The 27,996-nt window shown below is 40.3% G+C and overlaps 5 protein-coding genes and 1 non-coding gene across 7 annotated transcripts; 2 read left to right on the top strand and 4 right to left on the bottom strand.

The window, feature by feature from the left end:
* Positions 1–45: 45 nt before the first annotated feature.
* LOC121609947 lies at positions 46–2,209 on the bottom strand. Of its 2 annotated transcripts, XM_041941761.1 has the most exons (8): positions 2,046–2,209; positions 1,840–1,902; positions 1,591–1,724; positions 1,174–1,458; positions 895–1,095; positions 695–811; positions 506–546; positions 46–393 (listed from the first exon to the last, which is right to left on the bottom strand). In XM_041941761.1, exons 2-8 carry the CDS (start codon positions 1,872–1,874, stop codon positions 277–279), a joined length of 930 nt encoding a protein of 309 aa, XP_041797695.1. In that variant the 5' UTR covers positions 1,875–1,902; positions 2,046–2,209; the 3' UTR covers positions 46–276. The 2 variants fall into 2 exon arrangements, with proteins under 2 accessions (XP_041797695.1, XP_041797694.1); XM_041941760.1 differs by having other exon boundaries at positions 1,591–1,902; positions 2,046–2,208.
* On the top strand, positions 2,189–9,539 carry LOC121609946 (cytochrome P450 4B1). The gene is made up of 12 exons (XM_041941759.1): positions 2,189–4,001; positions 4,499–4,643; positions 4,992–5,036; positions 5,137–5,264; positions 5,815–5,939; positions 6,062–6,216; positions 6,331–6,437; positions 7,229–7,419; positions 7,571–7,704; positions 8,086–8,150; positions 8,427–8,509; positions 8,937–9,539. Exons 1-12 carry the CDS (start codon positions 3,810–3,812, stop codon positions 9,112–9,114), a joined length of 1,548 nt encoding a protein of 515 aa, XP_041797693.1. The 5' UTR covers positions 2,189–3,809; the 3' UTR covers positions 9,115–9,539.
* On the bottom strand, positions 9,399–15,195 carry ppp1r8b (protein phosphatase 1, regulatory subunit 8b). Its single transcript, XM_041941762.1, has 7 exons — positions 15,127–15,195; positions 14,536–14,596; positions 14,033–14,186; positions 12,612–12,829; positions 12,068–12,212; positions 11,843–11,907; positions 9,399–11,548 (listed from the first exon to the last, which is right to left on the bottom strand). The coding sequence occupies exons 1-7, from the start codon at positions 15,177–15,179 to the stop codon at positions 11,195–11,197; spliced, it is 1,050 nt and encodes a 349-aa protein (XP_041797696.1). The 5' UTR covers positions 15,180–15,195; the 3' UTR covers positions 9,399–11,194.
* LOC121611104 lies at positions 14,265–14,429 on the bottom strand. Its single transcript, XR_006007081.1, has one exon.
* Positions 15,196–16,428: 1,233 nt separating the features above from the next.
* themis2 (thymocyte selection associated family member 2) lies at positions 16,429–23,281 on the top strand. Its single transcript, XM_041942826.1, has 6 exons — positions 16,429–16,555; positions 16,986–17,126; positions 17,238–17,663; positions 18,984–20,194; positions 20,444–20,558; positions 21,179–23,281. The coding sequence occupies exons 1-6, from the start codon at positions 16,453–16,455 to the stop codon at positions 21,289–21,291; spliced, it is 2,109 nt and encodes a 702-aa protein (XP_041798760.1). The 5' UTR covers positions 16,429–16,452; the 3' UTR covers positions 21,292–23,281.
* On the bottom strand, positions 22,492–27,991 carry rpa2 (replication protein A2). The gene is made up of 9 exons (XM_041942827.1): positions 27,840–27,991; positions 27,531–27,622; positions 26,345–26,446; positions 25,554–25,667; positions 24,870–24,944; positions 24,365–24,481; positions 24,008–24,136; positions 23,542–23,636; positions 22,492–22,943 (listed from the first exon to the last, which is right to left on the bottom strand). The coding sequence occupies exons 1-9, from the start codon at positions 27,850–27,852 to the stop codon at positions 22,856–22,858; spliced, it is 825 nt and encodes a 274-aa protein (XP_041798761.1). The 5' UTR covers positions 27,853–27,991; the 3' UTR covers positions 22,492–22,855.
* Between the last annotated feature and the right edge of the window lie 5 nt (positions 27,992–27,996).

The raw sequence follows: 27,996 nt of genomic DNA, 5'->3' as shown, positions 1-27,996 counted from the left end.
TCCTGTGTTTGATTGGGTAAAGAAAACAAGGAAAGCAACTCATAAAGTAGTTTTATTATTATATAGAGAATTAATTTAGCTCTTATCATGGGCGACTTCACTCAGTTAGGAAACTTCCTTGTCATAAAAGATCTAATACATCACAATTTCCCCTCAGAACCATGTGGGTGAAGTCACAAACACCTTTTCTCATGAAACACAAGTCTTTTTTTGAGGTATCAGTTACTTAGTCATATGCCAAGGTGGGAAGTAGTATTATGCCAGCCATTATTACCATTATTTATGAACCACTTCACTATACACACAATCATTGCAAGTCATATGATTGTCTGTTGTCTCAGCAGGTCTCCTGATGACAACTGATAAATAAACCACTGAAGCCTCCTCTTCCACCTGCAATAAGAAGTAAGGAAAGTCATCACCTGAACAAAACAACACACATGCGAGTTCATTGCTGCATGGTTGAAAATATTAGACTTCAGCATCATCATTATATAAAACTTACCCTGCCCTTCAAGCCACAGCAACAAAGGTGAGTAGGAAACGCTTAAAGAGACAGGAACAGAAAGCAAATCAGGTGGGACTCGTAAGCTTGCCTCATAGATGAGAAACTTCTATTTCTCTGTCAAGACAGTAGACCACTGAACAAGCAACAAACAGGAAGTTCACTGAGAGTGGAGTTACATATAAATACCTTTCAGCCATCTAGGACTGAGGAAGCAAATTAAACAGAAGGCCATTAACAGAAGGCATGCAAGAGCTGCTGATATTCCACGAATACGAATCAAATGTTCCTGTCCTGTAGGTGTGCCTGTGAAGCCAAAAACATAAGATATGATATCCTTTTTATTCACTTCATGAGCTTCTTAAAGAGAGATTAGGCAACGCACCCACCTGTTGTTTTGCATAAGTGAGTGCTCTTAACTGTACTGCATCCATCAAACATCTGCCTTGTGCTGCAATTTAAAAACCCATATGGATCTCTCAACACCGTCCTTGTGTCTGTCACATTTGATGTGCTGGCAGGTTTGATGTTATTGAATTCCATGTCACACATCACAGCACAAGAAACAGATGAATCCTCACTGTGGTTTACTGTAAAACAGCAAAAAAAAGATGATGTTTAACTATTTAACTTTGATGTGAGACATTGTGTGTGTGTTACTTTCTCACCTGTAACTACACACAAGTTGATAGTGAGTATCTTCCACCTGTGTCCATTACATCCACTTGTCCAGCATGTATATTTCCCAGCATCTGCTTTTTTGATATTTACAATGTGTATAGACTTGTTGGAAGTAACAAACTGTCTTTGTGGTCCTTGTACTGAGTCTCTGAGTGCAGTCATATTGCTGGCTTCAAAAGTCCATTTTAAATTAGTAAATTCTCCGGGACACACATGAGTAAAATTGTTGCCTGCAGTAACGTAGAATGTCATGTTGGTTTCTTTCAGAATTTCTGAAAATAAAAAGGTATCGTTTGTTTAAACAGAGGATGGGCTTTTGCAAATGTATAGAACTGGATACACAAAGCAGTTATCATATATTTAGTTTTGAGAGAACAAATTATGACAATCACAATTGTTCTGACCTTTCTTCACACTGAGGACCGTGGTGGGGTTCTCCAAACAGTTGTCTTCAAAACAGTTTTCACACCAGTAAAGACCTTGATCGTCCTCTGTTAGATTATCGATGACCAACGAGCGATTGCCCAGAGCCTTCATTCTGGGACGTAATTGGTTGTAATAGCGTTTTAGTCCTGCCTTATCTTGAAAAAATATCTGGATTCTCTTACTATGTGTATCTTTCTTGTAAAACCATTTGAAAGAGTTTGAGTGACCTCTGTAACGTTGACATGGTATCACAGCTTGACATCCCAGTGAGAGTGGAAGGTGATTGGTCTCTGTTAAAATACAAGTTTTCTGTTATGCACTATTAGTAGCATGAAAAATGTGGCACATGAAGAATGTATTGCCAGACAACAGTAACTTACCAAAACTGAATTTTGAATACAATGTTATATTAATAATTTTGTAAGTTACTCACTGTTTCCTGAAGCAAAAGGGGATGCGTTCCAAATAATCAGTAGAAACATAAAGCCTTTTTGCATCGTGCTTGAGGCAGTTGCGTCTCTGTAGAAATGAAAACAAAACTGAACAGACAGAAACACCCCCTCAGTGGTTATACCATTGCTGCTCTTCAAAACAAAGATGCAGAGTCTGCGTCGCATCAGAGGGTTTTAGATTGAGCATGACGACTAAATTCAATTTGACACATCGGAAGTGGTCCAACAGCCAATGCAGAGGAAATTCACAGCGGCTTTCACCCACCCTGTTTTTCTGATTGTGTTGCATTTATACTTTGACTTTCTAGTTGTGTGCAAAGAGTACTTAGGTTAACAGAGAGCGCGCAGCGGGAACCGACACAATGACAGGAAAGTGCCACAATGGAAAATGTTACACAGCAAGAACGATGTCAATCCACTGTGAGTCACATAAGCTCAACAAGTTTACTAATGCTTAATGATTTTAATACTGTTGCTTCACTCATTCATGAGCTTGTTAGAGCATTGTTGTTGATTTTGGACAAATCTTAACATATTTATATCTATTGTAGTCTGAGCTTTGATCAACAGCACCACAAATATCCAAATGACACATACTGAACTTGTGTGCATCAAAAACAAGTGTCATTTCTCATATGAAGGTGTCAAGCGTTTTAGTTTGTATTCATTGCTGTTTATATTATTGCAATTCATGCTGCTTATACATCTATAAGATAATTTGTAAATTATTGTTAGGTCACAGGTGTCAAACCCAGGTCACAAGTCAAACAGCTTGGTGTTATCTTTGACTCTGATCTAAATCTTGAATTTCACACGAGAAACATGAGGTGTCCTTCTCTCCCAGGCAGACACAGGAAAACGTATGCATCCTTTTGTCTCTCGCAGGGCGGGCCGGTGTAACACTCTTCTGTCTGGTGTATCTCAGAAGGCTGCACAGAATGCAGCAGTGTGTTGTTTGATGAAAACCAGATAGGGCGCCCGCATTGCTCTAATCTCAGCATCTTTACATTGGCTACCTGTCTGTCACAGAATTCACTTTGGAAATGTTTAATTGGGTTATCTGTCATGGTCAGGTCGACATGGTCAAGACATGCATGAGCCTGCAAAGGAACAAAAATAACGCCCCCCAGAGGCTGGACTCATTTAATCAGCTGATCCCAGTCTTCAGCTGATAATAAGGTGACCCCTTGACTGGTTGCAACAAAAACCTGCAGCCACATGGCCCTTTATGGAATAGTTTGGACATGCCTGTTTCAGGGCTCTAAATCTTCAGACACATGTTTTTTATCATTGCTTTCGCCTGTTTTACCTAATAGCTGTTTTATCTTATCGTATCCTGCGTTCTCTTTTAAAATCAATTCCATTTTCCTTTTTTTATTGTATTTTCATAATTGTTATCACTGACTTTTATCACTTTGTGTTGCATTTTATGCATGAATTGTGCAGGATAGATAAAATTAAAGGATAGATAAATTGCTTTTTATTAGTATTATTATAGCCTAACTAAACATTTCTTCATAAATGGTTGCAAACAGGAATTTTCACACTCTAAATTTCACTTCGTTGGTTATCATTTAATAAAGAAATACCCCTTGATGACGTTCGTCATTTGACAGACAGGACAGAGCAAATTCTCCGCCCACCGACCCAGTTAAGAATTTATTCTGCGCGTCGCAGTTCATCATCAGTACTCAGCCGGTGTCTGCAGAGACTCTCTCCTCCAGAGACAAAAAAGCACCATCGGAATGGGCTTAACCGAAGATTTCGTGAAGCTGCATTTGGGCTGGCCTCGTGTGCACCACTTGTTTGCTCTACTTTGTCTCACCCTCGTCGTCTATAAGTTAGTTGTCCTGCTCGGCAAAAGGAGCGCGGCGTTTCGGAACTTCGAAGCTTTTCCAGGACCGCCGTCACACTGGCTGTTTGGACATGTGTTGCAGGTAATTCACAACAGCAGCTCTGTGTAATTTAGCCTGCAAGATGCACGTTTCCAGTCTTTAGGATGAAATGTGTCAGCACATTGGAAGTGGTGCACTGTAAAAGCTATTATAGTGCAATTTTGAGGTGCCTGTACTGTAGTGCTGAGGTACCATTACAGTATATTATATGTCACTTATATTTCCATTTATACTAGCGTACTTAGTGCGCACTTTTTAAAGGATTTACAAGTTGTAATAACAGTTTTAAAGCATTTATTAAATAATTTATCATTGCTTTATTGCTTTCATAGGCCAATAACAGGGACATCTTTTGGGTTGCCAGTCTATTTGGCTGGTGTCCTCCTTCCTGAAGAGTGCTTTTACTTTTGATAATGCTAATGATTCTTCAATATTTGCAAGACTTAAAGTTGTAATTGAGTTTTTTTTTTTAGATTGTGGATTTGTTACTTTAATAGTGAATAGTAATCCATTCATAACACATTTGTGTCTACCTTCAGTTTAAACAGGACGGGACAGACTTGGACGTGACGGTGAAATGGGGAGAGCAGTACCCGTATGCTTTCCCACTGTGGTTTGGTCCCTTTGTTTGTTTCCTCAACATCAGCCATCCAGATTATGTGAAAACCATACTGGCAACAGCAGGTGTGTGAGCAACTATTTCTATGTGTCCTGAAGTGATACAGCATTAGCACTGCAGCCAATCAGAGCTTTCTATAGACTCTGATGCTGAACGAACATCCTTTTTTTTTTTACTTTTACTTTAAACACCTATGTTAGCACTTGTGTGTTTTTGAAATATGATACTCCTTTTATGCAATGCACTATTCTTTGGATCCTGTGGTCCATTGGTGTATCTACCTACCTTCCTACCTTCCTACATATTTCTCTATCTATCCACATGTCTTTCTTATGGGTTTATGGGGCCATTGACTGCATTTTTGCAGCCAAACGTCAACGTAACAAAATTTGTATTTGTTTGTTCCCTAACAGAGCCAAAAGATAATCTGTCCTATAGGTTTATTGAGTCGTGGATTGGTAAGACTACTTTGCCTGTCTCCTGCAGCATATTTTGGCACATTGCAGAGTTATTTATTTAGCTGCTTTACTCACTCAAACCATCTGTTCCTGTCTTCAGGGGATGGCTTACTGGTGTCACAAGGTCAGAAGTGGTTTCGTAACAGAAGGCTCTTGACCCCAGGTTTTCATTATGATGTTTTGAAACCATACACAAAACTGATGTCAGATTCTACTAAAACTATGTTGGTATGTAAATGACAGTTTAGGTGTGTAAATTACAATTCATAGTAAGTAAAGAAAGACCATAATGGTGAAGTGATGCTAAAAAATATAGGTTTAGACTGTCTAGATCAGTGGTCCCCAACCTTTTCTGTACCATGGCCCAGTTTAATGTCTGACAATATTTTCACGGCCCAGTCTAAAGGTGTAGCAGATAAAAACAAAATAAAATGATAAGATCAGCATTAAAAACTGTGGTATTTTCTCGTTAATAATAATAATAATAACAATAATAATGAATGTAAATCTACTTTTTAATCATGTCAAGAGGACCTGGCTGCAGACTGGCACTGTCAGGCACCACCTGTTTTTCAAATTATGTGAAAAAACAAAATAATGGAAATTATTTTTTCTTTCTGTGCGGCCCAGTACCAAATGACCCATGGCCCACTAGTGGGCCGCGGCCCACGGGTTGGGGATCAATGGTCTAGATGACATTTTGTGTCAGAATTGGTGAGTGCATTGTGGAGTTTTTTTCATGCCCTGCAGAGATTTAACATCTGTTCACTGTTGACAGGACAAATGGGAGAGATATGCAAACACCGACAAGTCATTTGAATTGTTTGAACATGTCAGCCTAATGACACTGGATAGCATTTTAAAATGTGCCTTCAGCCACAACAGCAACTGCCAGACCGAGGGGTGAGTGTGAACAAAACTTTTCCCGCTGTTTCAGTCCTATGAGTTCTTTACTGCTTCAGCTGTCTGAATCATGAGTGGCTTTTAAATGTGGCTTTTAAAGTCTGCCTACTTTTTTATTTCAGCGGAACAAATGCATACATCAAAGCAGTGTATGAACTCAGTGACCTGATCAACCTGCGGTTCAGGATGTTTCCTTACCACAACGACCTCATTTTCTACCTCAGCCCACATGGCTTCAGATACAGAAAAGCACGCAGGGTGGCTCACAGTCATACAGGTACGACCTGAACACATCATTTGATTAACGACAATCTGAAACAATTGGCAAACATCAGTCATACTGGATTTTTATGAATTTGCAAATACTCATCCATCGTCTTGTCTTTTGAAGAGGAAGTCATAAGAAAGAGGAAAGAAGCACTGAAGGAAGAGAAGGAGCTGGACCGCATACAGGCCAAGAGAAACTTGGACTTTCTGGACATTCTTCTCTTTGCAAGAGTACGTTAAGTGATACCTGCTCCAATCTGCTGATCTACTCAATCTACTGACAGCAGGGATAACCACACAAAAATGCATGATAGTAAAAAGTCAAACAATGACACAGATAAACATTAAAAAACAAGTCATGCATGAATCTTATTAGAGATTTGGTGTAAGGTGCAAACAACACACAGAGGTGGAAAATCCCAGTGTAAAAGTAAACAAAGAAGGCTGCTGTGAATGTGCTTAAGCTGTCCCGCGTTCAGCATATCAATGGCCGCTGATACAAAGACAACACTCAGGCTTTTTGTCCTCTTTCAAGGCGGTCTAAGGCAGCGGGCTGAAGACAGAGACTCAAATTCCTTGTGCCGTGGCTGATTAAGACAATATAGAACAATGCTGCTTGCTGTAAACACCCCTGAGCTGCTGCTGCCTGACCTCAACTTTTTGCTGGCATACAAGCCTGTCCAATGTTTTCTTACCAGATAAAAAGATTAGATAGTTTTATCAAATGCTGATTAAACAAAGTCAGTGTAGCAGGGCAGAAATTAGTTCAAGAAATATCCTTCACTCCACAGCAGTAAGCCTGAAAAGGCCCAGTTCCCTTTTCTCTACCCACTCTACTTTTGACCAGGAAAAGGAGGAGACGTTCTTGTTTTATCTCTGTGACTTTGTACCAACCTGAGTATATCTGTAGTAGTTGTAATAGTGGTCGTAGTAGTAGTACTTGTAGTAGTAGTGGCACTTTAACATATAGTTGTTTATTTCTCATTTATTTTTATATTCATTGTCTGTAATCCTACCTTCAGGATGAGAAGCAGCAGGGTCTGTCAGATGAAGAAATACGAGCAGAAGTGGACACCTTCATGTTTGAGGGCCATGACACCACCGCCAGTGGCCTCTCTTTCATCCTCTACAGTCTGGCCTGCAACCCAGAACACCAGAAGATCTGCAGGGATGAGATCATGCAAGCCCTGGATGGCAAGGACACCATGGAGTGGTAGGCTTGTGTGTTGAAACTATTGACATATGCAATGCAAGTCTGTGCTTGTCGGCCTGGGTCACAACAGCTGGTTATGGTGAGGTTTTGGCCGTCTCCTTATTGTTCAAGAATATCGACAGCTAACACTGTGTATCTGTGTTATTTTAAGGGAGGACCTCTGTAAAATTCCATACACGACAATGTGCATAAAAGAATCCCTCCGTCTTTACCCTCCTGTACCAGGGATGTCCAGAATCATCAACAAACCTATTACTTTTTTTGACGGAAGGACTTTGCCAGCAGGTCAGTTGTTAATGTTTTTGGAAAGTTCATGCAGATAAGACAGTGTTCTGTTGCATACTGTAATAATACATTTAATCTCACTTGTAAAAGATCAATTATTAACCTGTATCAAGTTCGTCTGAAATTGTTTTTTCATAATGGACGTTTGGCCTTAGTTTTTATATATAAGCTACATTATTATCTCCATACCCAGCTATTAATCTATCTATATATATATGACTTGTTGCTCATTCAGGCTTTAAGTGGTAGTGACAGCTTTAAAATGTAACTCACAATAAAATAGTAAGTAATAGTAAGGTTTGGTCGCTTTGTATCCGTACTCCTTGTATGTGTCTAGTCTCTGCACAATCCTAAACTAAAACAGACATTTTGTATTTGCAGGTAGTCTTATTGGAACAAGTGTGTATGGGATTCACAGGAATGCAGCTGTCTGGGAAAACCCTGACGTAAGTCGAGATGTCATTCTGAGCAAATCTCTGAAGTTAAAGCTCACCTTTGCTAACTAACTACGTGGTGCACATTATTAATATAATCAGTGATAAAAGCATGATCCCTCTTTGCTTTACATATAAATAACATGTGTCGAACTGTAGAAGTGACTTAATCATGAAATTGGTGAATAATTGGTTAATGAATGAGTAAACCTGGCATGGTTAGCTGGCCAGCTGCTGGATGATTAACGCCACACTGGTGTTTGTTCTTTTCGTCTTGTTTCAACACAGGTCTTTGACCCACTGCGTTTCCTACCAGAGAATGCTTCCAAGAGGTCACCCCATGCATTTGTGCCCTTCTCTGCTGGGCCAAGGTTTGTCTACACCTGATAGCACAGGGGAGGGAGGCTCTCAGTTTACAGCTCCTCATTGTCCGTTAATTTATCTGACAAGCGCCTGCAATATGTGAATGTTTAACCAAGCACCAGCCCCCTTTCCACCAACACAGTCACTGTTTTATTCCGGTTTAGGGTGAGCAAAAGTTTGGCTTAAGTCAGTGTAACCTATTGATTAGTTTTAAACAACGCAAACCACCAGAAGGAGATACTTGTTTTAGTTCTCTGAGTAGGCTATCCGGATAATGTAGATTATTAGTCCACTTATTCTAATGTAATGTCAGTCTACATTCAAAAATGAGAATCCTGTTACTGATGACATTACTGTCCTGTTATGTTGTTGCTTAAAAGCACTTATTGTCATGTTCCTCACAACGTTGCCATTTTTTCTGTCTTCCTCTCTCAGAAACTGCATTGGTCAGAACTTTGCCATGAACGAGTTGAAAGTGGCGACGGCCCTGACACTGAAGAAGTACGAGTTGATCGAAGACCCCGCTTGGAAACCCAAGATAATTCCTCGGCTGGTGCTTCGCTCGATCAATGGCATCCACATCAAGATCAAATCTGTGGATCCACAAGCGTAGGAGAAGTCCCTGCAGGAAATACTGTCAACCTGGAAACACATTCTTCAGTTGGAGGGAAATCTGAAGATCTGAATCATCGTCATTTCTAATATTTTTAGTGTTAAAGGTGTGTAGGATTTAGGAGGATCTTTTGGCAGAAATGCCACTAAATCTATACACAGAACTTTTAAGTCTGTTTTAAAGTCTATACACTGACATAGAGTCACAATGATGAAATGAAGAACTGTGCAGTTTTTCCTTTAATGACTATTTTCAGTGACTGATTTCTGGCTGAAAAACTTGTAGTTTATGATCATTTTGTCACACTGGAGGAGTTTTTAATGAGACTTGCTTGCACTTTATAATAAAACAGGAAGAAGACCTACAGAATATTGTGGTAGAACATTTGTACCAAATCAGTTTTAAATACATGTTTCAAAAACGTTTCCCTGTCTTCATTTGTAAATGTAATATCCAATATATGAAGTGGTTCTCAGTTCTGTGCATGTCTATAGAGCCCATGACATGCCACCTGCCTTTTTTTATTCCCATAAACAGTGCCTAAAAATTAACAAAGTTTGTTGCTACTGGGTGAAGAGTCACATGAACTGTCATGAAAGGGACTTGTCTGTGCCGCTTGAGCTCCTTTATAACCCGGACATAGGAGTCTGGTCAATGTTTACCTCCAGAATAGTCACAGGAATATGCAATAAACTTGTGGAATACAGGCAGTGCAGAGGCAATGCAACATTATTTATTACAGCTGAAATCACGCTATAAAGTTGAGTCAAAAGTAATTCATTTTTTATTTACAGTCATATGATTACAAAATCCACACGGCCACAAGGACAAAAGTCACCAGTGCAGTTTGTAAACATGAATCACCTCATCTGCCTGCCTTAGGTCTCAAACCCAGAGTACTTTCTGAACACCAATTTAAATGTTCCACCAGTTCATCATGTTTGACAGCTAATTACGTGTTTCTGCTACTGTGCAAAGACAAAGTTATTACGTCTCGCGTCAGTTCAGAGCAAACTAAATATGAACAGTATACTGTATGAACTTCATACTACATGACCGTTAAAACTTACCAAATCCAAACTTTTATGTTTTTACTAATGTTTTATTTTGCAGGAAAAGTTGATATTTGTTACTGTGTTGCAATTCCAATTCTGCTATCTTCTGCTGCTAACTAAACAGTCCAGTAACTGCCAACACAGTAAACTAACATGGCCAACAAAACATTTCAGTCAAGTCAATATTCCTGAAAAGGCCAAAGGACAAATATGAGCAACAATATGTTTAGACAGCACATATGGCTTTTATCTGCAGACAAATCCAAATTAATAACTCAAAGCTTAAGGCACCACTTCCATGGGATGCCACATACAGAATTTGGACCGGTTAAGTTAGGTGCAACAGACCATGAACAATGGTAGCTGGAAGTCTGCTGCCTAGCCTCTATGACTTTTATGCACATGTCACCATCTAGTGGCCATGACACTTCAGTTGACGTTATATTGGTCTAATACGAGTAATTGGAAAGTTCCATTGAGTAAAACACTTGATGACACGTCAACAGGTTTTCAAAATAAAAAGCAGCCCTGTGTTTTGTTAGAAACTGACTTTCCTGACTTCTCACAGTAAAATATCTTGTATAAAAGTACTTGCTTTGCCATTTGTTAATAACAGCATTATCAAAATACTACAGGAGTGAAAAAAATTTTGAAACGTGTTTAGTAGAAAAAGAAAAAAGAAAAAAAAAACTTTACATCCAACACATCAAAAACGTAACTCAATGGCCCATCCTCTCCATGTAGCCTGTCACTCAGCTCAGTGCCGAGTCTTATGTTCATTTTCTTAGCAATGGACAAGATTCTGCTTTTTTTATGGCCGACTTATCAGCTGCTGACTTAGTAATGTAGATGTAGACGATATCGTGTGACAGACCACAGGGAAACTGTGTGGTGCCTTTTGTGATGAAGATGAGTAACACAACAAATAAAAAAATAATTGAGAAGTAAATGATTCCACCTCTGCCAGGTCACAGTCCCTGACGAATCTGCTGGTAACCTGAGAGTCAACAGCTGTAAGAAACTGATTAGATGAGTAGTGAAGGGGTGGGTTTCTTGCCCGGCCAAGCTTCTTTGGCATACTTCTTTTTGCGTGGCTCGTTGTGGGTCTCTGGTAGATAGGGGGCTGTGACGGGGGTGGGGTTGAGGGTGACAGGGGGCTGGGGAGCCTCTGGGGCCAGGTCCACCTCTGGTGCTGGATTGGGGAAGGGCAGAGGAAGTCCTCCCTGCATAGCGGCACCTCCTGGTGCTCCTGTCGGCTGGTTCTCATGACTGGTGGGAGGCAAGTCGCCATAGAGACCACCGCCCAAGCTGTAGCCGTGGATGCGTTTTGAAGTCAGATCGTCGAGACCCAGAGTGTTTTGGCCCTCTGATCTGCGTTTCTACATCGGGGATGACAGAGCATTAACTTTACATGTCATACATTTAGCCCCTGACCTTACACCTTGAATACCTTTGCAGGCCACAGACCTAGCAAATTGCTAATTATCAAAGTGTAATACAACACTATATGAGTACACTACTTGTTTTTGAATGAAACAGATCAGAACCACTCATTTTGAGATTACTGGTGCCATGATGGTGCCTTTACCAAACTACTCAGCACACAGTAATACCTGTGGCCTGAAATGTATGAAATAAATCAGACATCGTTAAATGACAAGACCAGAGCTTACCTTGATGGGGATGACAGCAGTCTGCACCATATTTCTAAAACGTCCAACCGAGGGGTCTATATCCTCTGCAATACAAGTGAAAATACATGTTTCAATAAAAAAAAAAAAAGTGTGTGTATGTGTATATATGTATATATACACTAAAGCTAACACAGCCAACAGTTGTTTCATAGCGTGACGGTTTCTTTGTGTTTACTTCAATACTATCTTCTCTTTGATTGGTACCTGGGTTAATAATAGAGTCCTCCTCGTTGAAGGTAACCCTGGAGTTCCTCCTTTTCCTCTTAGGCCTCTGGATTTCCAGGTTGCCCTCCTCAATAGTTAGTAGGGAGATGCGCTTGTTGTGAGCTGTGTTGAACTCTGTCAGGTTCTGACAGGATGCAGACGAGAAAACAATGTGTGTCATGTGGTTGTATTGCTATCAAAACAGCACAACTTTACAGCATGACATTATACCACACTGAGCAGGTGAACAACAGGTAGCATCATAAAACTGAGAGGTAAAAGTTATTACAACTCACCAATTCTTTATCACATATAATCAGTAGATCTCTTATTGTTCAAATCACTTCATAATCATATCTATTAAAATAACTTAAAAGACGATAATAATAGAGTCTATAGCAATTTATCTGCCTCTAAAACAGCAATTTGTGGCTAAAAAGTTCAATTATTAAGACACAAGAAGCCATTCTGTTTCTCTTTTATATAGTTTGTGTCTGAAAGCATGACAATATTGTTATTATCAAGAAATTAAATGTAACATTACCTCCAGCTCTGTCTCTTCCTCTGGAAGTCCAAGCAGTCCTTTCAGCTCCTCATCCTCTCCCATCTTACTGTCTCCTGTGCCAGCGGTGCCTTGGGTTTGCGGTTTCTCTCTGATGGTGTAAGTCCGCGTTGAGGCCCCAAAAGATATTGTTGAGTCTATGGGAACCTGCTGAGGCTTGTGTGCCTCCAGACGGATGTGTCCGAGGAAAGTACCATGTGCTAAGGGGTGACAATTAAATAAGGTTCGCCTATGTTAGGATAGGTTATTCGTAGTTTTCGAATGTTACCTTATCATGGAACTGAATCAAATGTGATTCAGTGCTGGTAATGTAATGTAAATGTAATTTATTTATTTCAACAGGGACAGCGCACAATAAAACATTAATCCCGTACAACAAGAGAATATGCATTGTGCCAGGTTATAGCAATTGGCTAATTTCCACCTGTAGTCCCTGGGCAGGTTGATGGAATAATACTTAAAAGAAAAATTACGAATAAAATCGTAGAGCAAGGCAGAGGTACAATATATAGGAGAGATAAATAGAGACATAAAAGCAGATTCGACAGAACAAAACAGATTGCCCCCCAACACACATGCACGCACACGCACACACACAATTTAAAAGCGTGTGCACTCTTGAGTCGACAGTAGCCAACGCTTGGCACAATGTGAAATAACGTGGGGACTTTCACATGAAATGATTTCTGCCGGCAGAGAATTCCATTGGGTCATAGCAATGCAAGAAAATGATGACTTCCCAAATACAGTTTTGCGTTGGGGTACACTACACTCACCCCTTGTGACAGATATTGTTTGGTGGCAATGCATGTGTTACTGTCACACAAAGCCTGACAGATGGAGCAATAATAATAGAACAATATGGCTCTGTGGCTCCAATCAAAGCATACATTTAGACTTTGTATACAAGTGTAGGTGAGCTTCCACTTGTCGTTACTATTAAACCCAAAGATGTTACATTTACAGTGATACAATACAACAAAGCGCGTTTGGCGCCGTCCCAGGTGGCAGCCTGTAGCAGCAGCTCCCGTCGACTGCAATTTCCTAGCTTGGGATAAATAAAGTATATCTATCTCTCTATCTATCTATCTCTCTCTCTATCTATCTATCTAAAGCTGGAAAACATCTATGAAGCTGGTACCAGATGCTGTAATGTTCACCTTTTTTTCTAAAAAAAAAAAAAAGACTAAAAGTGATTAACTGATTGTCAAAATAGTTTTTCTATCAAACAAGTTATTGATAAATCATCTAATCATTCCAGCTTCAGCGTTTTATTTTGCAAATTATTCTTTGCAGATCAGTGTTATTAGTTTTTCAGCCCTTAGCATGTATGTCAAACCTGTGCAGACACTGGTTCTAAATATAAAATGGGTATACAAGTATGATTATGAATGAGGTCTTACTGCTGTTGAGGTCTATGAGAAAGAGCCTTTTCAGGTGCTTGTGGTAGACCAGGGCAGCATGGACACGAGAGCATGACTGATGGTCAATGGTGAAGTCACAGCAGTCAGGGTTCCTCCCAAACAGGTAGTACTTCTTTTCATCTATGATCAGTTTCTAAAGGAAGAGACCATTTAGGTGAATCACGGTCATTTTAAGCAACTAGTGAAAAGCTGTGTGAACAATCTGCAGTGTCTCTGTGCCCCTGAGCCATAACTCAACAGTGTTGCTTCCCACTGAAAAGCTTAAATCTCGGGGCTGATGCTGCTCTCGCACCGTTTGAAGCCCTGCAGCCACAGAAAATCCCAGTGTGCAACGCATGTGGGACAAAGTGGACTGTCAGGCTCGTATCTGGTGCACTTAACTACCTTACCTCCCACAATACTACCCATTGCATGCTTAAACAAAAGTATACAATAACGTTAGAATGATGTCCGACAGTAAACATTCCCAAGCTTCCAGTTACCTCCATCAATTTGTCTCCCTTCATCACGTCTAGATGGAGCCCCGGGGGCGGCTTGCCTGCCCTGAAAGAAACCAATTATGTGAACGTTTACAACATTTATACAGCCCACATTCTAAATGTATGCAGAGTTGATCTTTTCAAGCCATGAATTAATATCTTAGCTTTGTTTCTCTGGTATTGCTTAAGGATTTATTCATAAAAACGAGTGCAACAGTCAGCTAACTTAATGGAAACGTTTACTGCGGTCGTCATCCATTGCAAGAGCAATGCTATCACTTATCGAGGCTAGACGAGTTAAAATGTCCCATTCATATGGCCTATATATATCACTGAACGCCTTCTGTTCATAACTGGCACTCTTGAAATTAAACATGTGAAGCATCTTCTTAAAAAAAAAAACATAAAAAAACTCCCCCAACGCCATTCGTTAGCTTGCTAGCTAGCCTAGTTGCTAACGTTAGCGACAGTGTCTACAAGCTTCTCTCTGCGTAAGCGTGAGCCATATACATTAGCGAACGTTGTTTTGTTCGTTTGCAACAGATATAGCAATACCAAGACATATTTACAACTTCAGCATGTGCATTTTCTCACCATGATGGACAATCAAAAGGAGGTGGACCCTCTTTGCTTATTTTAGTCGCCATCTTGCCTCATCTTCTAAAAGCCGAGCTGCATGTTGGGTAAGCATCATTTTGGGTTATTGGGAGTTGTAGTCGTGCAATCCTAACATGTTACATCCAAGTTAGACCGCCAAATCAATTTAGTAAAATCTATTTTGTCCCTAACTTAAATCGAAACAGCGTCTTGTCATGCTTTTATTTTGCTGACACGAAGAAAGAGAAATCACAGCGTGCAAGAACAACTTTGAGCTCCATCAGGAACCACTAGGGGTCCTCAGACCCTTAATATCTGACTCAAATGACTATGTGCTGCAGAGAAAGGGTTTAAATTGGATTTTATTCATGGTGTTGTGGAGAGCTGTTCTCATATGTTTATATCTGCTGCCAGGGCTTTGCACCTAATGAGGATTTTTGTCTTGCTAGATTGTGGAAAGGGGGGAAACCCCTCAAGGGTGTCAACCAATAAACTAGACTGATCTTTGAACTGTTGCAGGGCTTATTTGGAAAGTGCTGTGGGTTTTGTCGGATGGTGTGAGGGGCTGCCTCGTCATGTCACAGAGGGTGGGAGGATGCTTTGTTTATCCGGCAGCGTCGATCAGCAGAAGGAAGCGAGGGTGTCGTCTTTTTCTGCTACATCTCTGAGAGAAAGAGGGTAAATTCCCTGTATGAAGGATGTGTCGGCGGAGGGACCAGGATATATTTAGAGAGGAGGGTGATTAAAGGAAGGCAGCGACTAAAATTAAGTTTCCCAAGAGCTCAGGGAACCCTTTCCAGGTTCGGCTGGGTGTAACATGTCTCTCCTTCCTATCGTGTATCAATCATTGTTGTTGTATTTTCATCAGCACTGAGTGACAAACTGGGGTTGATTTGCCATTCACAGCTTTGTAATCTGTTCACACAGTTATACAAAAACTGATGCAAAAACTTTGTGTTTGACCAGACCAAGCAAGACCAAGCTGTCAATCTGCTTAACATGCAAAAACAAGTGATCTAGACGCATTTCCTTATCAAGGTAGACATCTTAGTGTCTTGGTCTGTTTTCTTCAGAGTATGATGCAATCAGTTCAATTAGAGAATAAGAACTAATTTCTTACATTTTCTTTCACAACTTCACACTTAACAAGACATAACACAGGCCTGGCCTCCGTCTGAGAATGCACGCACTGTGCAAACAGCTCCTGTAACTTCCTCATTCAGTTTTGTGGTTTTTGACTGAGAAAGCATCCCCCTTATATGCTGCTCTTGCCATTTTGCTGTCTGCCTTCATTTTTGACTGCAACACACGGAGGCAGCAGTAATGGCAGGCACGACTGCTTTGCCACTTCAGCAGTTCATAGCATCGTTGGACGACACTTGTCTGCCAAAAATTCTCCAAGTTTGCTCTGGAGTGTATTTCCAAGGTGGGCCTTTTATTATTTTATCCATTGTGAATTGAAACTGTGAGTGTAGGTAAGAGCGAAGCTTAGGAGACACAAGGTTGTCTGAGGAGATGAGATCGCTACAGGTCGTAACCGTGTCTGGATTTCTGTATTGTGTATGTTTCTATCTGTTGCATTCACTTATATCAATATAGTATACATGTTTCCTTCTTTTCTTATTCCCAAATTATTATTGTAGCCCAATAAGGCAGTGAGCATTTGTTTTCATTGAAAAGTCTGTATTGTTCATGACTGGTAACTGGAGATATTTTATGTTCGAGTATATAAGCTTGTGTCCCAGTGAAGAAAAATAAAAAGACATGTTATTTATGCTTGATACATCTGCACATTGTTTTACTTTGTTCGCGTTTTCTTGTTCCTTCTTTACCCCATTTCTTACTTTCTGTTTCAGGGTCTATTTATGAAATTTCAGGGAGTGAAGTGTGTTTTTCTACTGGGGATCTAATAAAGGTCATAGGCACTGAGCTCCTGTCGGTTTGCTGTGAAGACATCAGCAGCAATAAGAAGTTTGAGCTGCCTATCAACCACACAGGTCGGTTTGAGCTATGGAAAGGATTAGGCAGATTAGACATTAGACAAGATCTCGTGAATACTGCTAGTTTTGCTCTGTAGCTGACCACTTTCACTTGTTGCTGTTTCTCAGGCCTGTTCAAGGTTGTTCCGGAGGAGATGCCGTACAGTACAGTCGAGGAGATGGTGAGCCTGAGGCCTGTGGGCCTGGAGTCCTGCCTTCCCTTCACTTTCACCACCCGCACCAAGATGACCTTTGACAATTTCACTCTGGGGTCCGGGAAAGCTTTGACGGTGCTCTCCATTGAGCGGCACAAGGGTGAGGAGGATCAGATGCGCTGCCACGTTCAAGGACAACAGGAGGCCTCCGCGGAAGTGTGTATCCCACTTTCTTCCCATGGGGAGTTCTACGAGTGTGAGAGTGAGGAGTGCTTCACTCTGCGGGAGATCATGTCATCGTCCAGCCTGCGTAGCCGAAGGTTTCGCTTCACCAACACCACCAAGTGTGACTCTCCCCTTCTCTTCACTCCAATATTCCAGGTCCACGCCGTCATGAGCAGTGAGAATAACCTACTATTAATTTTTTTACTCAAAAAGAATGAGCTATCTGCATCTGTACTGTACATACATGTTTTTTCTTTTTACGTATTAACGCACATTACAAAGAAATTACATCATTAATCATTTGTGTGCAAACGTAGCTTGTTATTTACTCAAGTACTGCACTTAAATATAGATTATGAAGGAAATTTTGAAGTATTTGTACTTAAGTGTTTATGCTACTTTATATCTCTCTACATTTGAGAGCTAGTTATTAATACCACATTTTCTTCCCAATTTAGAGTTAGCATTTGTGTGCAGATTAAGACTTTACTCATGTAACCAATGATAAGATCATTAGATATGATTAGTTACAGACTAAATACCCAAAAGTACTGAAACATCAGTGCATCAGGAAAAACAATTCTGTGATATAATATATTGTGTATAGTGCAGTGGTTCTTAGACTGAAGTAGTGCAGGACCTCCCAGGGGGGCTTGTTTATTTTCCCTACATAAATCATATTGACGATTGATGCTATTGATGCTATCATGCTGACCTTTACTACACTAAAATTCAACTTGGATCCTTATTTTTCAATTTGCCTCCCAGTCATTAGCTGCATTTCCATCAAAAGTAGGAAGGAGCAAATTGTCAAGGAACTAAAAAGTTCCTTCAGCCCATCATTGCCTGCTTTTTGACATGCGAATATCAACCAAATTATTCCCCTGACATCTGAAAATGTTTCACATGTCATTCTTGTGCATGACTATACATCACAAAAACAGACATTTTCTAAAAATGTGGCTGAAATAAAATGCTGAGAGTACTCGACCAATCAGAAATGTCCAGTGCCCCTGAACAGTGCAAGCCCAAAGTTCCTGTGCTTTTAGAAAGCACTCCTCCCAAGGTTCCTCGTCCCTGGGGAAAGCTGCTGTGGTGGAAACGTCGCTATTGTTAATGACCGATCAGATAAAATTGTGGGGTGTGGGGCAAGAACTTTTTTCAGTCTCTGAATGAGGGCATGCCAGGAAAAAGCATAAGAACCACTGATATAATGTAAAATGTAATAAAACACTTACAGGAACCATTTTTCTGCTTCATAAGTTCTTTTACTTGTAAAACTTTAAGTACATTTTGCTGTACTTTTACTTAAGTAAGATTTTTTACTCTGTCTCCGTTGCTATTTTTACTAATAGTACTTCTGCTTCTCATAAAAGTTCCAATGCTTCCTCCATCGTGATAAATCATTCTGTAATCTGGCTTTAGTTTATTTCATTTAATCAAGTGCCTCTATTGCATTTTCTAACATCATTTCTCTCTTCTTTTTTTTTTACAGTGAGGAAGAATGTATTGAAGTTTCCGTCCAGCTTAGAGGTGGATGTGGTTGATGTCACTGAGCAGTGTAAGGATGTGAATTTTGTGACCCCACTCAGTCTGACAGAGGTCCATTCCAAGCCAGCTGAATCCTTCCCTGCAGTCGTGGAGATATTGGAAGGCCCAGAAACCCACTCCATGTTCAAGTGCAGCTGGTTGCAAGGACTTAGCCAGAACAGCCACCTGGTTTTCCACAAGATAGGAGCCTCAGCCATGATTTTATTATCCAGTTTAAAGGCGCGAAAGGCACAGCAGTTCTTCCTGGTTTCTCAGCGATATGGTGGACGGTTTCGGAGGCGGCCCAGAGAGTTTAATTCAGTGTACGAGCTGTACGTTGCTTCAATCCAGGCGCCAGGTCTGATGGTCAGTGTAACGAGGAACTGTGAGGAAGTCGAGGAGGAGGGCATGCCTGCTCTCAGCGTTGGGGAGCGGCTGGTGGTTGTTCGCTGCGAAAGGATGGAGTTGCCTTGCGAAAGCAGCGTGGGACAGAAGCAGTCTGTCGAGGCTCTTTTGTGTCAGCGTCTCGAAGAGCCAGATGATGGGGACGATGATGATGAAGAGGAGGTCAAGCAGGAGGATAAGAGAGAGGAGATTTTTCTACCTCTGTACATGCAGGGTCACTTTGTGGAGGTGCTCGCTGATAACAAGAAGTACAGTCTCAGGGACCTGGGTAAGGAATTTAGTTTGCCACTGGATGTTAAAGTGGTGAGCCGCGATAGCGAACTCGAGACCGATCCACTGGTTGGGTTTGCATGTCTCAGACTAGAGGGGGCTATGTTAGAGCCCACCATCCAGGCAAGCTTTCCACACAGACCAGACAGCTGCTTCGAGATCCCAACCCAGTGGCTTTCTCTGTCTGTCTCTTTTACCAAGGACCCCCTGCCGTGGCCCAGCAGTCAAGCGCCTGAGTGCCGCGTGGACAAAGTTACTGAGGTGACAGAGACATTCTTTTATGAATTTCGCAAAAAGGGGAACTCAGACGCAGTTCCTCCACCTCGACCACCAAAGAGAAATCTGTCATCTTCAAAGTCTTGCAAAAAATCAGCAAAACCCTCAAAGAAATCATCCAAGGCAGACAGGTCCAAACATCCACCAGGCAAAAGCGTCCCAAGCGAGGAGTTAGCCAATTTGACTTTAAATACCAAACGAAGGCCCCCAGCTCCCCCACCTCCAGTAAGTATGGCTTCTCATGTATGTATTATTCCCCAGAAATTTAGAATCTGTTGTGGTTTGAAAATGTCTTGTCTCACACTACTCTGAAAGGTGCATGACCGTGTTTCTCACAATGCGACTTTCAGGAAATCTAGAACTGTAACCAGAAATATCAAATTATGCAAACGCAAGATGTTTCCTCTTTCCTTTCTTTTTCATGGTTAAGAAGTCATGAGACTGAATGTTTCTTTCTCTCGGTCTGTTGTGCAGGCTATTTCGGATGATCAGCCTCCGCCAGTCGTACCCAGAAAGCACTCGGGGGCTGAAATGACAGCAGGCAAGGCTCTGCCAAACACCTACGTGAAAATGGACGCGACGAAAAAAGGTGAAGCTCTTTTCGCAGACTGTATCAACAGGTTTCAGCCTTACTGGAAAATTGCATTAATAATTCGAATAGTTCTGATGTTATTCTGTATTTCTACCATTGTCGACAAATTCCATGAAAAGTCCAAAACCAGCAACACTTTCCAACCTCCCCTCCCTGTCACTCAGTACGAAACCCATTTGTTTCAACTGAATTAAAAAAAGTTCACAAATATAGATATTTGATATTGATATTTTTAAAGGCTAATAAACTTATTACAAAAGAGCAGAATTGTAGTTTTTAGCAAAAGTCACTCAAGCAGGACCAAATAATGCATTTGTCTGGGACTATTTTCAGATGCAGATTAATACACATTTGGTCCTCCGGGAAGTTTTTATGACACGTGGACAGTGCATGTGGGATTGACTCATACTAAATAGAGGTTATGATAATGAAGACACATGCCAGCCAGTGAAACACTGTGACTCATGAAAGGAAACAGAGCTCTTTGGCCAGGCTTCGTAATCACAGACAAAACTTGTCAATCTGATCAATTCATCGTCGATTTTCATTGCATTTGTCGGCAGTAACAAACATTTAGCCAAATGGAAAATGATTGGCCGTTCCCCTCTTTCCCCCAGTGCGGCTGTGCGACGTGGCAGCAGATGTCGACAGCGACCATGACTATGAGACTGTGGATGAAACTTTGATGACGATGATGAAGAACGCACAGGAGAATGTGATGTTCTACTAAAAATTCTGCTCTACTGCAACAGCAAAATGTCACATATAGGCAGAGGGAACTGAATTTAACAGCAACTAAGACATATTGCAGCTATTAAGCTCTCTCATCTTGAATAATGTTATTTTAATGTGAGATTATAGTCAAACCAAGTGACTGGTTGATTCTCATTGTGACTTAATTTCGTCCTCGAAATAATTGGTTAGGATAAATTAGGTATTTGGCTACAGATTCCTGACAGCATACTGAATCTGCGAGGACCTATGGGAAGGTTTTTTGGATCCCATGGAGATTTTGGTGACTACTGACACAGTAGAGAAATGTTTTAACAAATGGGTTGCTCCGTTTTGAATCAGGCGTTCTACCAGTGTGCACAGGGGTGATTGTCACTTTTGTGGACACTTTAGTAATGGCAAATGTTTAAACACCATCCTCCAGAATATCACAAAACATAACTGCTTCTCATCTGGTCAGCAGAACTCCTCATTCTTCAACCACTCATCTCAATGCTCGACCTACTTCACTCTCTTCAAGGCTATAAGTGCAACATGATACTCCACCCTCAAACTTTGAACAAATACTACCCTTGTAGTATTTACTGTTGTATTTGTTGAACTATGATATAGTACCTCTGTGCTTTTTGTTCAAACTTGTCAGCAAGTAGTTGCTCTAACTGTATGGTAATTTTGGGGGCCGTAGTTTGTAGTTGTATATACAATATTGTGCAATACTAAGCAGTTACTGCATGTAGTTCATCCTGGAACAAAACAGCAACACTCTACATTATAATACAGTCCAATATGATATCACAAACAACAGCCTTGAAAATTACCAGACTTGAATCAATACTTTGCTGGCTTAAAACAATTTACATTTCTAAGCTTCATAGTTTTTTTTTCTTTTTTAATATACAGGAGGTGCCGAGAACAGGTGTAGTTCACAGGAACGTTTTCAAACCCACTATGAAATAGGCAGGGATCAAAGACCTATGCCTAGAAACATTCTTCCTCAAGAATTGCGATACATATGTCAAACTTGAAACAGAAAGGGCTCAAACTAATTTATGCTGCAACAGTCTTAACCACAAAGATGAAAAAATGGCACCTTTGCAGCTTGTCATGTGGTCATGGATTCTAACGCTAGCAATAGCAGAAGCTCTCTCAGCTGTCACTGCAAACTGATGATCTGACCAGTACAAAAAGGTGCTGCACGTTGTATCAAAGTTTCTTTAATTTATGTCATTGAAAGGAATCATTTGTGGACTATTTTTCAATTACATACTGTGGATTGACAGCATTTTCCCAAAGAAATATATGTTTTGCACTTTTTTTCTCATCCATTTTGCAAGACTCACTGCCAAAGACATAATGAGACAACGCAGAAGTTTGTTTTGTGTGCCATGCTCATTTCTTTTGGGGCTGATGGAGAAGACTCAGGTTTTCACTCGGTTCACTGGCATTATCGAGATCAGAGAGGTTGTGATTTATAGGTTTCAATTCTAAAACCAATACTTATGACTTTTAGCATATCTAAATTCACACAAGTAACCCCATTGGTGCAAAGAAGGTGAAGGTATCTAATCATCATTGTCTGTCGATTTGTAGTGGTCTTCGTCAATGGTGGAAAAGATGTGACCTTCATTGCTTAGGAACTCCACTGCTTGCCTGTTAGAGCAAAAAGAGAAATATTAATCATATTTTTGAAGCACTTTTTTTTCTCAAGCAATGCAAATAAAACGTTTCAACATATTCAAAAGTTTGACACTTCTGGTTTCGTTTCGATACATATACAATTTGAACAGGAACAATCAGTTAAAAGAGAGAAAATGAATTAGCAACTATTTTGATAACAAGTCATCATTCTCAAGTGTATGAAGTTGCTCTTTCATATTTTCCTCATAACCTTTACAATACATCTTCACACATAACAAGGACTGTAGATTTTGCCCCCCTGTTTCTTCATTGCAAGTGCATTATGAACAGATCTTGTACAAGGTTCCAATAGTTAACAGCAGCAGGGAAAGTGTTTGGTTTTTTTTACAAGTTAAAACTGGGGTTGAGGCAGCATCCCTTCCATGCAGATTATTTTTAATAAAGCAGTCCAATGGTGAGGCTCAGCTGTGGTCAAGCTATCTTAAGTTAACAAACAACCTTAGCTAGGTAATTAGTTAGCACAGTTTCTCTCTCTGAAGATGAACTGACAGAAATACCATCATCATATGGTGGGTTATTTTGTTAGGACTTAAAGCGGAACATCTCTTACTTGATGACAGCCAGACTTATGCCACTGAGTCTCTGCTTTAGGTCCTGAATGCTGATACCCTGCTGGAATGGGCAGCCTCTTATCAAACTCAGCACCTTGTGAGATGGACAATTACATGTTAAAACAGTGCAAACTGAAAATACAGATGCATCCTACAACTCAAGAAACCTCTCTTTGTGAACACATCACTTGTTTTTCTGAGTGAGCCATTTTAATGTAATTCATAGTTACAGTAAGTAGGCACAGAAAGTATAAGATATTGAGCATAGGGCAATGTAATGTGATTCTCTGTGCAAATTTTTGCATTAGCTTAAAAGTTTTAAAATATCTTTAATTGCCAAGCCCATAAATTAACAGAAAAATTAATTACTGACAAGTGTTATTGTCATGATGTATTTTTAATAATGGGGCCAACCTTTTTAAAAGTACTGTATTCTAGGAGCCAAATAACAACATTTAGGCTCACCTGATTCTGGTTTGCACTTAACCCATTGTTAGCCATGTCATTTGCTCCTGCATAGCTCCCTCCCATGCTGTCCATGCCGGGCCGTGACATGGGGTTTACGTTGGTGCTCATTCCTACTCCAGCACCAGACTGAAAGAGAAATGAAACTGATTTGATAAATTTCCTGGTAACAACACAAAGCACATCCCAAAACCTGAATACTTAGAAATATAAACAGACAACACATGAAAACAGCTAAATTTTAATAGTGAAAATTGTAGTTTTCTCAATACCGACTTAAACGAGGCTAAATGTGGCTAACCTGACTTCCTACTTTGTGTTTTGCAACAGTAAAAGCATCTGATTAATATTTCTCACCATGTTCTGAGGTTTGCTGAGCACCATGTGTGCTTGAACAACCTCCAGCATATGTGAGGTGATTTCATTCATGTCCTCCAGGGGCCTGACACTGAACGCCACGACAGACCTGTGGTTCTGAGACAGGAAGACAAAGACACGTACCCTCAGTTAATCTACAAATAGCTGAACGCACAGAGGAACTACAGGGTGTGAAAAGTTCTGCAAGACTTCTCTACACATCCTTTTCACAGCAAACTTTTGCCTATATTTCAACCAAACAAAAAACGACATTGGTTGGTGTAGGACAGCCTTCTACAAGTAAAATTCAGACACAAGGCACACCAAATCATGTAAGTGCTATAATGTGAATAACACTTCCAAACATAAAACTGCTCATGAAACAAGTTTATATCCAGCAGAAACCTAAATTTCACAGGGTCCTGCAGCCTCACAATGGACCATAATGCCAAGTTCCTACTTGTTTCTAGGTACCATGGAGAGGATTTCAGGACAGTAAACTCACCTGAAAAGAGCGCAGATTGCCCGAGACTTTGACGTATGTGCCTGGAGGAAGGACAGTGCTGTCCACACTGGGGTCCTATACAAACCAAAACAACAGTGTTGCCAAGAGGCTTCATTTGTGTAGTTAACCAAAGATAAGATATAGCTTCTGAACAAGAATGTTCAGTTATTCTATGGAAATACGTTGAGTTAGTGGACACTTATAGCATAAAGTGTGGAATTATCACCACAGCATGTTACATTTGGTCTGGGTCTTGATCCCACATTATTAAAGGGGGGTTTGTAGGGGTGCTACATGACCAGAGAAATAAGAAAAGGGCTGTGGTATTGCCTTTTGCTCAAAAAGTAGAAAACCACAACGCTCCCGCTAGTGGACGACTTCCTGTGAGCTGCGTGGTGCTTGGTTTTGGCTCATCAAGCAATGGCGGCCTAGTCACTAACTTTATCATATTACAGCGAAACAGTACACTGAAATATATTTCTGAATACCTCTGAGGTGACAAATACGCCACGCCGTAACAGAATCTTGATTCATATGGGAGAACCACCAACATTGTGTCCTTCTCGATATTCACTTTTATCACAAATTTATATTAAAAAATGGTTCACATTTGTCTCACGAGAGATTAATACAACAGCAGTGTATTGAAATAGTTCGTGCATAGGTAAAAGCACTCTCACTGACCTCTGTGTCTACCCACTGCTTGACATCCATGGGAGCACCTGTCATATCATCGACCTTGTACTGGATGTTGGTCATGGATTTGTCTGTGCTCCTGATGACCCCCACAATTGTAACCTATGACACAGAACATGAAGTTTTATCCAACAGTGAGACCAAAATTTAAATGGCGACATTCTTATTATAGGCGTGTTAATTGTGTTGCAGCGTATTATCTCGAGTTAGTACATGTCAGACAAAACAACGAATCACTTTTCTTTTTGTTTCTTTAAAAAGTTAGTTGGTCAATACAGGTTTATGGGTAATTTGGGTTGATCTCATTGCTATGTCCAATTCAGAAACAAGCAGTTGATCCATTGAACCACAGAGAACTAATCCAACAACTTGGGATGCTATTAACGATTATTTTAATTCATTTATATTTAATTAGCATGCTGATTATTTTCATTGGGTGTTTTTTTAATAAAATGTCAGAAAATGCCAAGATTATGTATTCATTTCAGTCCAAAGCTACAACATATTCTGCTTATTATCACATGACAAAAAAACAGACAGAAATGCCAGCAAGTTTTAACTTTCAAACTGGGATTTGCTGCCTCTCTCTTTATACAATTGTAAGACAAAACAGGCTTTGAAAGACATCATCAAGGCAATTGTGATTGATAATACAAAAAAAACCAAAAACAGATCAACTGATAATTAGAATAGTATGTGATTAGTTTTAACCCCATGCAACTGCACCACTAGACTAGAATTATTTTTATGATCTGCCACCATGCTGTCCTTCAGTTTACCTGCGCAACTTCCACATCTCCGACTTTGAAGGCCTCATCAGCCTGGGAGGCAGACATCAGCTGCGATACTGTGCAGGGGATTATCTGCGTGGCGCGTGTTCTCTGCAAAACACACACACACAGGTTGACTGCTGTGCAGAAGGTGATGACCAATCAGTGTTGAAGGAAATTATAAAAGAAGGAAGGGTTATTCACACTGTGTAGCAATGATCTCGCCAGTCTCGCCGTAGTTAGCATAGTGGTAAATGAGCAAACCACACTTTCGCCTCTCCCCTCTCAGTTTCACAGATTGTCAATATGGGTGATGGCTGCACAAGTATTGCGGTGTTTAGTCATTCACCTGGTGTTTCGTGTGTTTTCAAGGTGTATTTTGTTTGATTTTTATGTTCACTCGATTTACTTTAGTTGCATGCAAGTTACAAAAATGTACATAAAATTTGTTGTTACCTTTTTCTAATGATTTCTGATCCATGAAACATGACTTTGTTCTGTTAAAGCTAATGGTTAGTTCACAGCCTACTGATGCACAATGAATTATCAGAGGAGGGCTGTAAACATTTAATTTGAATATGTAATAGTCTCATAACATTAGCTATTATGTGGCCTGTCAATCATCATAAAGCAGCATCTGCATCAAAACAAAGGAAGAGACAGGGAATGAAGAATATAGATTTTGTTAACGATATTTATTCATCTTAAACTCGTTGTTTTCAAGGACACTTTTTTATTTGCCACGATGAGCATTTAAATACGACTCGCCATGAGCTCTGTAAAGTATGCATATAATCACCTATGGATACTATCTGGACACTAACAGCAAATTAACAAACGCAAACATTTGGAAAAATCAGTCAGTATTTTCTGAATCATGTTCTTTCATTGGGCAGAAGGTCATGCGAAGTTGATGTTGTGTTTTAGTGTGCTTCATCAAAAGAACTGGCACCGAACAGAGCATTTGATGTTTGGGTATTATGACCCTTCCTTCTCAATGTCTCCATCAACACACATTAATACGTGCACAAATGTGTAAATGGGGCTAAGCCTATGACAGGTTGATAACCCTAACCTATGCTAGCATGGAGTTGCAATTCAAGAGATAATAGTTTGATTTATGTTCAGTATTTTATTGCTACGCATCTGTTTCGAGTTTGCTGTGGATTATAAAGAAGTTGTAGTGCAAACAAACCCCTTTCTTCTCTCCTCCCTGGGATAAGGCAGGTGATGCAAAGCCGCCTGGAGATTGAGTGTAACCTCCGACCATAGACTCACTGTAGCCGCCTGAAAACGCAAAAGGGCAGTGACAGTTGAAATGAGGATGTGTTTATTCGCCATGCTTCCCATTCAAAACTCTAATTTTCACCAACTAACGTTCACATCAGAGACACAACAACAAAGAGCCAAGTTAGTGGACAAGCTAACGTTAGCCGGAGACAGAAAACGTCAACAAGCCGACCTGACAACTTTATGAACACAACAATATGGGTATTAAACTCACCCTGATTCCACATGTTGGTACCTTGTTGTTAAGTTAATAAACTCAAATGTGAAACGTTACTGACTCTGTAGAGTGATCACAACAACCGCGATTCAGTTGACTTCTTCCTTGTGTAGTCCCGCGCGCCAAACTCAATGTACAACGCATGCGCGTAGCA

This window comes from Chelmon rostratus, chromosome 8 (assembly GCF_017976325.1).
Source record: "Chelmon rostratus isolate fCheRos1 chromosome 8, fCheRos1.pri, whole genome shotgun sequence".
NCBI lineage: Eukaryota > Metazoa > Chordata > Actinopteri > Chaetodontiformes > Chaetodontidae > Chelmon > Chelmon rostratus.
Note: the sequence above shows the minus strand (reverse complement) of the source record. Positions and strands in the feature narration are given on the sequence as shown.